General features: G+C 42.7%; 2 protein-coding genes across 4 annotated transcripts in view; one reads left to right on the top strand and one right to left on the bottom strand.

The window, feature by feature from the left end:
- Pnt (ETS transcription factor pointed) overlaps positions 1-12227 on the bottom strand; it is a 162387-nt gene extending 150160 nt beyond the window's left edge. Inside the window, exons 1-2 of one of the 3 annotated variants that reach the window (XM_076425391.1) lie at positions 12028-12227; positions 4161-4270 (exon numbers count right to left, since the gene is read on the bottom strand). In XM_076425391.1, the coding sequence (XP_076281506.1) occupies positions 4161-4265 (105 nt within the window). In that variant the 5' untranslated portion in view covers positions 4266-4270; positions 12028-12227. The remainder of the gene's footprint in view (positions 1-4160; positions 4271-12027) is intronic. The other 2 variants (XM_076425398.1, XM_076425392.1) reach the window with 2 other exon arrangements.
- Positions 12228-12650: 423 nt separating this feature from the next.
- On the top strand, positions 12651-13745 carry LOC143209594 (ATP synthase-coupling factor 6, mitochondrial). Its single transcript, XM_076425439.1, has 4 exons — positions 12651-12803; positions 13139-13286; positions 13387-13517; positions 13588-13745. The coding sequence occupies exons 2-4, from the start codon at positions 13144-13146 to the stop codon at positions 13599-13601; spliced, it is 288 nt and encodes a 95-aa protein (XP_076281554.1). The 5' UTR covers positions 12651-12803; positions 13139-13143; the 3' UTR covers positions 13602-13745.
- The last annotated feature ends 44 nt before the right edge of the window (positions 13746-13789 follow it).

Here is a 13789-nt window from a genome sequence, read left to right as displayed (position 1 = left end):
GATAATACCGAGGTATCAACACTTGAACTATAAAGTGTGTGCCATTGTACTTTCTCCAATTATTCCTGTTTTATCCACTGAAACAAATCAGAGACAATGAGCTCAACACTTAAGCCATTTTCAATTTTTATTGTCGAATTTATTCTTTTGCCGTTTCGTCAACTGAAGCAAATCTTGATAAAATCAATTCTCGTGGGTGGATATTTAAATATAGAGGCCCGCAGACGTGAAAAAATACAGAAGAACAAAATAGAAATCCTTGTAAAAACATTCTTTAATGCTCCAGCCATGTGGCAAAGTTTCATTAAAATCTGCGCGCGGTATGTACAACGATAAATCCATAAACTTTAAGTTAAAAATAAAGTTTTATAGATCGCTCTGTGTCAACAAGATCACAAATGAATATCCCGACCACAGGACGCGAAAGAATCCGGGCAAATAGCGCAATTTCGAGCGTGAAATGTACCTTTCTCCGCCGTTGGTCTGCACCGGAGCAGTGCATCGGCGCGAAGTGGACCCGAACGATTGCATCGCGTGCACGTGGAATTTTACGAGCCAAGACACGAAGGGAGACTCGTCCGCGACGATGGCAACTAATTTGTAAATCGATCGCGAACACTCTCGAAGACGGTCCGATAAATCGATGGTGGTCACGGCGATCGAATCGGCGAACGACCACCACGGTCACGGGAAAACGAGCGTGATCGGTATGCCGCGGGAACCTAGGAAAGGAAACGGATGCACCGCGCCCGAATCGTTTAATCCTGAATCGATGGTGAACCAAGCCGCCATTTCAATCCCTAATTGCTTCGGACCTGGCCCCTCTCTGTCATCAATCAGCCTCGAAATTGCTTCTATTACTCCCTCCTTCCTACCACGCGCACAGCTTTTCTACAAACAGATGACCGTTGTTCTAACATTTAAATTTTCCTCCGCGACGAATTCATGCATCATAGTTTGATACCATCATCACAAAAAGAACTGTGGATTTTGAGTATTTATAACACAAGTGGACCGGTCACGTACAAAACTATGAAGACATCAGATGAATTGAATGAGATGATATAATTTCGTCTTGCTGAAATTAATATTAAAAGAGATTCGTTTAACTTCTGTTTCGTAAAATTGACTTGGAATATTTTTATCTTGCACAAAGATCCGCAGTCTATTTATAATAGACCAATGTATGAGCATGTCGCTACGTGAATAACGTTGCGTATCTGCATACGTACATCTTATGTAATTCAATTATTTGCACAACAGACTGACGTTGAATGAAATTTACATTTCTAGAAGTATTATTAGACTTACAAACGAAGTGAATCATCGTCTGTTTCTAATGAAATTAGTTTCTTCTATACATAGGCTGCGATAGTAGAAGCAATGGATAAGTGTTCATAAAAAAAAAACAGAGTATGGAAATTGCTTCGAAACGAACATAATAACTAGACTGCGGATTTTATGCATTTACGACAAAAATGGGTACGTACAATTTAAAACAGCGGAGGTATTAAAAAGATTTAAGGCCACCAGTGTACTAGTTTCACCTCAATAAGATAATTAAAAGAAGAACGATATTTTTATTTGCCTTCTGTGTCTTGCAATCAATGCAAACATTTTTTTTATTTTGCATAAAGACCCGCAGTCTAGTAATAACGTTTTAGAAAGAAAAATCGGGGTATACTAAAGGGAGCAGGTTGCTCTGGAAATGGATCAAAGTCCTCGACTTTCGGCGGAGCTTCGTCTCCAAGAACCGTGCTTCATTCAATAACGCGTAACGCAATCTGTGGCGTGTTTCTTCCGCAATTTCGCATAGCTCCAACGTGAACGTCGAATGAGAGAGACTCGCTGGTATACGCGGACCTAAAAACTCGATTTTGTCGGGCAATGTTCGAGGTTCTTTAGTTCAATTAACGCATACCCATCGGCGATCGCGTACCAGATTATATAACGACGTTATTCCCCTATCAACCCTCCCGGTTAATGAAAAGGAGCGAAGCGAGTCGTAAAGGGCAGAAGAGAGAGAGAGAGAAAGAAGAGGAGAAGCGGTGTGTTAAGAAGTAGAGTGCGTGTGACGTAGGTGAGGCAACGGTGCATCCGACTAGAACGAGCGACGCATGCAGAAGCTCGGAGACCGCTTCACGCGAGAAGGCATGCTATTTCTGGCGACTTAGATTTCTCCTTTCACCCCTCCCCCGATTCGACCGAACCAACGGCTGCCGTGCACACGCGTGCCCTCTTCTTTTCCTCCCTGCTGATGCTACTGCTGCTGCTGCTCTCCTCTCCTCTAGCTCTCTGCTACTGTGTGCATCCCGCTCCTCTTCAACGCGAGCCTCGACTTTCCGTTTCTCTTCGATGTCCCTTTCGCTTTCGAACAATATCGCGTTATACCTTCCCTTTTATTGCATTCACTACCCGATGGTTCTACACGCTTGCATTACACTTGTACGGATCCAGACCCATTCGCAGATCTTCTAACCCTTCCGAGATGACATCTGTGCGATGTGTTGATCTTCTCTCTATCCAAAAGTTATTTTTGTTAATATTCAAATGTTCTTGCATTTCATGTAGTACTCGCATCGTATTTGTAAGTGGACAGCTAAAAGTGCGAGGAACCCTCGGAGGGAAGAAAGCAAGATGGCGACGAACCCAGGCCAGGAAGGCTGAGACAACATTCTGATACATATTCGTGGAGACTCAAAATAGAGAAAAGATATCCTTCGTCCGATCGCAGAGTTGCGTGTCGGCCGAGTTGATAGACGTTATCGTCGCTGGTCGTTTCTGTCCATTATCTATTACGATTAGAGGAGCGTTTCGCTGTTCTCCGGAGCGAAAGAGTCACGAAATGCAGGAGGGAGGGGCCGCGTAAAGCAACAAGAGCAAAGACGAGGGGAGGAGGAGGAGGAAGAGGAAGAGGAGAGAGAGAGAGAGGAGAGCGAGAGAAGCGAACAAAGAGGAGGAACGGATGGACCGAGGCGAGGGAGTGAAACCAAAAGGAACAAAAGGACGCGCACGGAGAAGCGTGCGAGAAAGAAGGGTGAGAACGAGAGAAAGAGGAACGGAGAGAGGGCGTTAGGAGCGTTAGACAAGTTAGGTGACCACGCGAGGTCAGAGGGGAACCGAGGGAACGGTGAATGAGCCGCTGGCTCTACGTTCATTCATGAGGCGAAGTCGGAGAGCACACAGCAGAACGAATTGTTACTGGCACTCGTACAATCCGAGCACTGCCAACGGCGGCGGCGGCGACGGTGGCTGCCAACGTCACCTATCGCCGCGAAAATAGAGAAGGATTGGCCTATTTCGAACGGAACAGAACGGAACGGTCCACACCGGACCGGACCGTACCGGCTTCCCTCGCTAACGGATCACCGCGCCGCGCCGGTCAGGGTTAATTAACGATTTCTAAAACGAAAAGGTGTACGGAGCGGTGACCCTGATTCGACCGTCTTCAGACAATTCGGAATACGTTGGCGTGCAAGTGAAAGGATCTCTAGATTTTCGTTCAAAAATTGTCCGCGTTCAAAGTGTTGTAACTTCGTGAGAAAACGTCGTAGAATACTCATTCTGATCTCATTTTAACGAACCATTTTGCACTCCGCAACGGGTGAAAAAGTCGACAAACCTTATGATTCTTTAATATTACACGCCAGTGTAAAAGCGAATCGTGATCCAAATGTCACAAAGTAACGAGCCGCGAATATCCAATTATAAATAGTTGTTCTTTGTTTACGAACACCGACTGTACACTCTCGAGCAGCGGACGTTTTTAGGTGATTCTCGTTGATTCGCACCTCGTGATATCTAAGAATATACATATGAAACCATTTAGCCGAACACCTGAGTTCTAAAACAAACGTTCCGCCGGCCAAAAATTGCCGGTCGCCTGCCGATTGATGTTCTCGCTAAAATTGTATGGCGTGTGAGACATATTCGAAATAAATATATGATATCGAAAAGCTGACAGAAGGAACTCCGCGGGGACGGGCACTTTTCGCCGAGAAAACTGCTATTTCGAAATGGCCCGAACCCGCTTCAAAATTAGAGCCAGTGTGAATTACGTTTCACCTGTGGGAACGATTAAATTTAACTTCGGACGGTCGTGCGCGTCTTCCTTCCGCCTGCTCCGCCGAGGAACGATTAAAGGGTGTCTAACCACTGACCTTGATGGATCTGTGATCGATCGGGTAGCCCTTCCTGGTGCCGGGACTCTCCTCGTAGAAGTCCTGTTCCTCGTCCCCGTAGTCGTACAGGGATTCCATATCCATTTCGGCTGCAACGGAAGCGAGGCGGTCAGTCGAAAAATCAAAAAGCAGGCCAAGCTGGAATTTATGCCGAGACGAATCCAAAACCATGCGGCAGAAACCGGGCAAGTCCATTTTTTACGTACTGCACTTCTTAAAAGCTTTAGATATTCTCATATATCGCGGACTGTTGGGTGAAAGCATTAAATAATTTTCAGAATCTAGACTTAACCCGATTTTTGCGAGGTCTTTGATTACACTCCCTCTGTCCCCTATTATGGTATACATTTCATCTTAATTTTATATGATTCGCAGTTGCTTGTAATCAAATTCTTTTTATCTAACAACAAAAATATTACACCTTACACAGAAACGAGATTTGAATAGCTTCCTTGACGGCTGATGAATAGTCTCTCAAAAATGTATACCATAACGTAGGAGAGAATTGGATCTTTTTAACAGAAAAAGTTTGCAGCAGGGCAATTCGGAAGCCGCAGACGAAGGCCAGCAAAATCTCGATTTGGAAATGAACGCGTCAGGAATTGAATCCCCTGCCAATTAGTCTTCCCCGTGCTGGTTCCCGCCCGGTTCCTAAATAAATTCCCTTATGGCCGATCGTGCGAGTTGGTTTATTGCGCGGCTCGGTTCGCGATTCGGACAATTCGTTTGGACTGGCTCGTGTAAATTTCTTATTTAGGCGGTGGCCGCATGTGAAAAGCATAACTTTCCACGCGGACGGTTAACTGGGGTCGCTTTAAAAACAGACGTTCAACGAACCGCGTTTCTGAGCAGGTCTGGAGATGCTAAATCACCGGCGTTCCCTTTTTATTTGCAACCTGCACACTAAATTCTCCCGCACATGACGTCGAACGAGCACCTCCCCCTCTTTTTCGAAAAGCGTGAAACATCGCGCGACCCTCGATTTCTCCAAATGGACAAGGGAAGCTTCGAAGGGGAGCCTTGCTAATTCTACATTAACATCCCCAATTTATTAATAATTCTTGGTATTGAGAGTCTGATTTTATGCACTTATTTCGAATAAAGAGAGAAACACATTTCAAATAAAAATTGTACGACATGAACCAGGTCATGTGGTGCAATATAATCAATTCCTTCCCCTCAGAGAATAATGTCTTGATTGTCGCGAGAAGAGAGCACGGAAATTTTCCAACGAAAATAGATCGACCGTAGCAAATATTATATCCACGGAACGCGCAGACGCGATTTTGCTAAGGTTCACGTGTAAGGGGATGCGAATCGCAGGCACCATAGCGTACGTAGGAGGTTTTCGAACCCTGGTTTCTACCAAGATCAGGTTACTCCGGCTGGAGAAGCCCAAACGACAGATGGTAGGTGGAAAAGTGCTCGAGAGCACCGTGCCATCGACTCTCACGGCTCTTTAGACGCGAGCAAAATCTGCTCCCCAGTATACAAAGCGTTTCAAAATTCTGGTTTTTAACCCTGTCGGTCGACGCAAGGTGTCCGTGTCTATGAGAAACCGATATATCCCTATTCTATCGACTGGATTCAATGGATATCCTCGAACCGACTGCTCCTGAGAGCCTTGTCGAGAAATAACGGGTCACGTCCGCGATTCTTCGATTCGGAAGAGCGCGGTAAACTTTCAATTCTCGGGAATCGTATGTATCGATAAGCATCGAAGATTTCCGATCGAAAACACGAAGCCAGAGATCGCGGTTCCGCTCCCCCGTGGCTCCGTCGTTTCTTTTTTGGCCGGAGCGCATTAATAATAATTGAAGCTTTAACATGATAACAATCCATATCGGCGAGCAGACGGCTGCTATCGATCCATCGTGACAAAGGAGTCGCGGTTTGCTTATCTGTCTGGTTTTCTAAAGTGCGAGTCGCAATGGCCCGGCGAAATAACGAACGCTCGATCGAATTCCATCGAAGGAAACACCGATGAATTTCTTGACGATTAAAAATAATACAGACACAACCTGACGACCGATTTTGATATCGCGATACCCGTCTCCGCGACCGCAACGACACAGTTTATTGATCGTCGCAAACTTGAAGACCGATAAACCAATTTATTGCGCGGGAAAATCCCGGCAACGGCGGTTTCGTAGCCGACTGACGCATATTACGAATATACCACACCGATTCGACCCTCCACGGTTTCTTCATCGACGAGCAATCTAGATGATAAAGCATTTCGCGCTCGCCGACAACTGTACTCGAATATGCTCGTTTATCTCGCGACTAGCACGTGTTCGAGGTAATCCGTACTACCATACATATTATAAAAACTTTCGACAACAAGAATCGCCAGTGATAAGATATCAAAACGAAAAGTTACTAAGGTGGAACGCAACGATACTCGAGCTTTCACGCCGGTGTTAACCCTTTCAAGGCGGTATCTTTCTAGAAAGTTATTATTAGACTGCGGATCGTTTTGCAAGATTAGCATGGTATATCGATCCCGAGCAGAGATACTTCTAGAAAAATTGATTCTAGTACGATGAAAATTAGAAATAAAATCCGCAGTATAACTTGGTATCGCACAAATTGTGCTTGTAGGTCGAAGATGCGGTGCATGCACGGAATAGCATTTGCACATGGTTCTAACATGCGTCAAATTCTAAACCTCTACACTTGCAGATATTTAGACCTTGGAACGCAGAACATTGAAGTTTTCAGCAATTTGAATACAGTAGAACCTCGAGTACCCGTGCTAATCAGTGGAACATGATTGTTCGAATAATACAACAATTACTTAGTGTCAATGCCGAACTAAATCTTTATTGAAATGTGCAATAAATTCAGACATCGGAGGCACGGATAATCGAAGTTCTACTGTATGAACAGATTGAACAATGTGAAAATTGTGCAGAGGGTTAACATTTGGTTTTGGGTGGATATGAGACTGGCAGATGCAAGTGCGAGGAGTCTCGGAAGAGTTGAGGGACGGGAAAACTCTCATTTCTCAATAATACAGAGATGAGTGTTTCCAGTAGTGAAAAGCACTAGGTAAAAGATCAATCTAGGCCGCAATCGTCCTCAAAAGTCCTATTTTTACGTTTACGAGGCGTAATTTGCATTATTCGACAGCACGTAGCTGTCGCAGCTTTATGAAAATAGCTACATGCACAGCTTTATGCTTCCGAATAATGCAATTACGCCTCGTAAACTAGATTAATCTTGTATCTAAGGCCCTCGACTACTGAAAAACATTATCAAGAAATGAGAAGGTGCATCCCGCACCCTTGCAATCGAGAGTCTACCCCCTTAAGGTGTTGTTTTCGACCGGTCGGTTTTCACGCGTGTTTCCGCTTTATCTTGGAATCTGTAGGCTTTAGGTCCGGCAGGACACGATCGGCGTTTAAAGTGTCCGGTCGGCTTCCGCGCAAACACAACGATGCGATTTCCACTCGGATGCGTCTACCTGCGTTCCGGAGCAGCAACGAAAGCGAAAGAAAAGATCGCTTGATACGGTGGGTAAAGTCGGTAACACGCTCCTGATTTTGTTTCACTCGGCGAAGCTTTCCCGACCGGAATACCGAGGAGACGCTGCAACGAGACGAACAACATTAGACGAGTAATAGTGGCCTCGAACGGTTTTACATTTTCCGACCATAAATTTGAGGGACGAGACAGGTCCCGGGGCCAAACAGGGGACGCGCAAGAAAGTACAGATGTCTCGGGCACATACTCGATGCATAAAAACGCTGCAACGGTGCAATAAAAACGCTGACTTCCAACCTCTCGTCATTATCGAACTATAAACTTGATATTACTGTAACCCACGCGAGAATCAACAAGTATACAATGAATATTTTTTAAAAATTAATTTAGCAACTAACGCTCTCTTGTATTGTTACTCTCGTTATTTGAAACCCTCCGTGACGTTCATTCAGTGGTTCTCAATATACAAGATACTTCTGAGGGTTCTCCTTGATTTTCTACACAAAATGGCAGATTTCATTTGACTTGTTTACCAAAACACAATTATTACTTATTATGAAACCCTCGTCCTACGATTTATATTTTACAGTTACAGTGATTAGAATAATTTCGTAACTATATATCGATAACAACAAAATAGTTATAAATAGTAACAAAATAATTTTGCACACACACACAATGATAAAGTGTATACTAATATTATCTAAACAAAATAGTTTTTAGGAATACCTTGAGAACAGCCGAGCTAACCTATAATTACAAAAATAAAACGCAGAGTATATTATGCTTTATTATACGCAGGCCACCTTCTATTATTATTATTATTATCGATTACTGTTATTGTTTGCAACCTTTCATAACCTCTACGCACAATAAACTTTCATGGTCGGTCAAAATTGACCCGATCTCCGCAGTCGGTGCAGCTACTGTACTACCTAACCTATAATTAACCCTGACAGGGTCCTCTCGGTGAAATATATGGTTGAAAACTGTGAAATAGAGCTAAAGGAAAATGCTGGAATACCATAGTTCAGGAAGTGTCCTGTTCCAGAGGTAGGAAGGAAGGGTGTCGGGTTGGTTTTTCAGGGATACCGGGTAGAGACGGGCCTGTCCTTCGAGGAGTTCAAGTGTCTATTGTTTCAAGTCTGCCAAGAGGAGCGATATAATATCTCTGGAGTTTCTGCCGTTGGGTTTCCAGATGCGGGCAGACGTTCCTGCAGGTCACGGGACGCCTGGACCCCTATACGAGGCCCGGGCACCCACGACGAGCCCATATGGGGAAAAATCTCGATGTGCCCTTGACTCTCGAACTCGTTTAAACTGACTACCTCCTTTTTCTAAACAGTAATTTCGTCGAGCTCCTCTTGCCGTTAAAAAGTAACGGGCGAGTTCAAACTTTAGGAAAGAATTCTTTCGATTACCGAAACACAAAGAATTCGATACTGTTATCGATGGATTACATTGAACGGTTCGCGCACAGATGAGAGGGTGATCGATCGAGAAACTAACCTCCAATTTCGACTTTGGGAAAGGATTCTTTCGGTTATCGAAACACAACTGATTTGATACACACGCATCGATCGATTACCGTATCATCGAACAGTTCGCACAGATGAAGGGGTGATCGATCGAGAAACTAACCTCCAATTTCGACTTTAGGAAAGGATTCTTTCGATTATCGAAACACGCATCGATCAATTACCGAACAGTTCGCAAAGACAAAGGGGTATAATCGATCTAGAAACTAAGTTATTTCGACTTGTTTTGGTAAAAATGTTTAACGCAAAAATGATCGACGATTATGCTCCCTGTCTCTCTCACGCGTCCCCGTCTCTATTTGTGGTAAACTTGTCGAAACGTTATTTCCTCACGGATTTTGATGAAATTGAAATATATATATATTGCCAAGTTCATCATTCTAAACGACTTTTTCCTATACATATAATAGAGGTCTCTTTTAGTTTTTTGAATATTCGCAAGAATATTTGTTGAGTTAAGTCTGGCTTAGGTTTAATATAAAAAATAAACTGCAGTTTTTAATACATATTCTCAATTAATATTAATAGAAACTGGAAAAAAAACTATTCATGCATTGTCGTCGAAATAAAAATTTAAACTACAGGTAAATACCCACTGCTGCGAATTCTGCCCTTTTTAATTGCGTGAACACGTGTTTTAGGGCGGGGGAGGAACGGAGTCTTTTCTCCCTGTACCTGCCCCACCATAAACCGAACCCAGGCCTAGCCATAGTTCGTTTATGGCGGAATTCGCCATAATCGAATTTATAGTTTTTCGTAAATATCTAAAAAAGCTAAAATAAACCGCCTATTCTTTGTATAGGGAAAAGTTGTTCAGAATGTCGAGATTTAGAACATATTTCAATTTCATAAAAATTCGATAAGTAACGTTTCGACAAGTTTACCCTATCTGTTTCTGTTCCTCTCGTTGCTGCTCGCATCATCCCGAATCCCGATTCGAGAAGTTTCGCGCGCATCTTTGTCATAGCGGTATGTCTTCTGGCCTTTGATATTTGTCGCGTCTTTGGCAGAGAAGAAACAGCCGAGAAGACAAACGAGGGAAGCATGGTAGGTCGCGACGTTGCCATGCCGTGCTCCTCGAGATCCGAGAAAGTGTACAAAAACCATTCGACCCACCAACACCGAGGGCATCGCGTTCCTTTTTTAAATTGCCAGGCTAGCCATCCCATCCCCTCGTGTACACGCTTAACTTACACACTGTCCGACGCACCGTGTCCCTCTCGCTTCAACGCATCGCACACCCGCACCGCCCTCTCTCTCTCCCTCCCTCACCATGTCTCTCTCTCTCTCTCTCTCACTCTTGTCTTCACTTCGTACGCGTTTCAAATGCTGCTCGACGGAAATATTACCTACGCGCGTTACCGGCGAAATATGTTACGCAGACGTCGTATAAAAACTTAATCCAGACTCGACAGAAACTGTTTACCCGAGCCGTAAAATATGTTCAAATAAATTTGAAAACACAATCTCGTCCAGCCGCCATTTTGACCGCGGATTTTTATTGCCCTCAATCAGTCCCCAACTACATATACAGTCTTGTGTATGTTTCTCTAAGCCCTTTCCGGCCTACAATCCCCTTTCCAAAAATTTCCTTGTAAGTGTTGTTGATAATGACCCCCCTACCTTCTCCTCGATGCCTAATTTGGAAAATATGTACATGACTTTTTCTAAATTTTCATTCGTTTTACTCAGAACCGGTCACTACTGGTATTCTATCTGCGAGCACGCGAAAGATTGTCATGAAAACTCGTTATCTAAGGATTACGTAGCACGCTCTTTCATTAATCATACAGCAGAACTCCCGTACATACAATGTTTCGCATTGTTCTCGATCGTTAAATGCGACGAATTCGACCCCTCAATCTTTGTGCAAGAAAAATAATGTTCATCACTTACTTGGAACGAGAAGCGGCCGTTAAAAAAATTCTGCGAAACACGTCTATACGTCGAAACGACAAATCGAAATTGTACGTGACGCAAGATGAGATATGATTATCGCGAGCGTCGCGATATTTACGATCGATACGGGATCGATACCTGGAGAGAGGAAACTAATCTTCGACACGTTTTTATAAAGGAAATCCGCGGCCTCCACTTCGTTGCGAACGAGCCTTGTTCAAAGTACACACAATATCCATAAACACCGATCCTTGAATAGACTGAAATCACACCCTCTAGAAGAGTTGTGTAATCTATTTTTCTCGATGATGTATATTTAACATCGACTGGAGATATAATCACAGATGTCATGACCAAGATAAACTTCAGAATGCTTATAGAAAACGTTACGATTGTTTGTGAACACTGTATACTCTATGTAACTGCAGTGCTTGAAAAATAGTTTGTGTTATTAGTCAGTCTCGGAAGAAAATAGTCCGAAAGAGCGGATTAACGCGAGGGACAGAGCGATACACAGTGAAAACACAATTTTCTTGAACACGGTAGCCGGTAGAAACGCGTTATCGTAAAGATCTGGACTTGTCAAACGATGCGCGCAACAGATGTGTGTCTGCGTGCATGAATTCTAGATTATTGTATTCGTCTTGTCAGCGTATCCGATTGCTCGTGGGATGCAAAGTAGCCAGTGAACGCTCCGTCAAAACAAATATAGGCCTGTCCGCACGTAGGCGTACACTTTTCTCGTGACGATACGCTCTGGCCTTTCGGAAATGACAGCGGCGACTTTTCGTTTCGTTCTCTCGTCGCTTACTTATCAGGAAATCGTAAATCAAACGATTCGGTTTGTTCAAAAGTTTCGAAGATTCGCGTTCGCGCGCTACGTGCACACGAAGAGCGCGCAGGTTAACACGCTCGCTTACCTGTTTCCCGACGTAAAATCCAATGGGGAATGCAACAGTGTCAACCGGTCGAATAATGCACAGGAAAAACACAAAAAGTGAACCGAACACAAAACAAGAATCACGTGTACAACTGTGAGGGGCACGCACATCGGCACCACTAACGCGGTGTACCCGTACACAATACAGATTACAAATGTATTATGGCTGCAGTCCAAGCGTTCATGAATGAAACCAAGAGCGGGATCCTCCTCCCCACCGCCCCGCGGTAACGTGGTGTTGACCAATCGGTAGACAGCGTGATCATCGCGTGTCGTGATTGGTCGGTGTACGCCGTTCCTTCCGCTGGAACGACACTTCGGTCGATGTTCGTCAATAGATAGATGAGAAAATTGTGCCTTTATCACGAAACGTACCTGCAGAGAAGAAACTCTTGTTGGAACCTTCGATATCAGTGACTCGCGTTTCCAAAAAAATTGAAAGACCTCAATACACACAATTTAATTGATTGAATATTGTTCAAAAAGTTATCGTCGATGATTCAAACCCGCGGGAATAAACTGTGTATGTTTTTTGTAACAAACAACGGGAATTTTTTAAAAAAGTAATACGAAATTAGAACATACATATATATATAGGTTATACAGATTTTAAGTTTGACCAATTAGACAGAGGCATAGAGATTATCCTTTTCATGCGACTGGTATAATAGAAGTGAGAAGCCACTCTACAATTTATTACGTGTTCTAAGGTAATCATCATCGACGAGTGATCTCGAGCAGTACGTAATATAAAAGGTAAGAATAATGTATTATCTTGAATGATTTGAACTAGGATTTGTGTGTGTGATCGGTTTATAACATTTATTCGAATATTACATGTCATAATTTTATAATTCTTGAATAGAATCTTTAGTGAAATGAACATAACCTCCATATTCATTCTAAAGTAATTTATTACGTAAGAGAAACTGAATAATTCTATTATAATATATTATGTATTTGGTGGTTTCATTTTATTGTTGCATGAAAAGGGTATTATTCTATAAGTTAATTAGTGTTATCGTTTATGTCATTTGATACTTGTCACTTGTCAACGAGGTTCTTCACACATTTATACATGGCTTTTTAAGGCACAATGCTTACCAAACGCTTAGCCACCAGTGTACCAAAGGTTTTTAAACGCAACATTGGCATTGTTGCACCTGCATTGCAGAAGGCAAGCGACCCAATTCAACAATTGTTTCTCGATAAACTCCGTGAATATAAATCGAAGAGCACGTAAGTAGATTTTCTTTTTCTTATAAAATTAACTTTATTACCAATAAAATATCAATGAATATATGTTAGTATTCTTATGGTGTTAAATTAATTGGTCCAGCGGTGGAAAATTGGTCGACCCTACTCCTGAAATCGAAAAGGAAAAGAAGACTGAACTAGAAAGGCTTGCTAAACAGTTTGGCAGTTCTGACAGACGTGTCATGGAAGAATTTCCCAAGATCACTTTCGAAGGTAGGTGATCTTTAAAAAAGAACTATAAACTTACTTTATTCGGGATGTGTAAACTTTAACTCATTTTCAGATCCAAAATTATAAAAAGGGTAGAGAATTGGTACTATACGAAGTACATGAATTAGAACAGCCGCATTAAAATGGTTATATTTAATTTTAAGTATTCAGTTGTAAAAATACATACATGATATTGTAAATGTAAGTATATTAAATTTCATCTTCCTTTAATACACGTATTTATGTTCGAAATCATTAAAAACAAAATAAATAGT

Source organism: Lasioglossum baleicum, chromosome 6 (assembly GCF_051020765.1).
Source record: "Lasioglossum baleicum chromosome 6, iyLasBale1, whole genome shotgun sequence".
Taxonomy (NCBI): Eukaryota; Metazoa; Arthropoda; class Insecta; order Hymenoptera; family Halictidae; genus Lasioglossum; species Lasioglossum baleicum.
The sequence above is the reverse complement of the archived record's forward strand: the minus strand, read 5'-3'. Positions and strand labels throughout refer to the sequence as shown.

Coding starts and splice junctions, on each gene's coding strand:
- LOC143209594 (XM_076425439.1), top strand. CDS start 13,144: ATGCTTACCAAACGCTTAGCCACCAGTGTACCAAAGGTTTTTAAACGC. Junction 13,287..13,386: donor GAATATAAATCGAAGAGCAC/GTAAGTAGATTT, acceptor TAATTGGTCCAG/CGGTGGAAAATTGGTCGACC.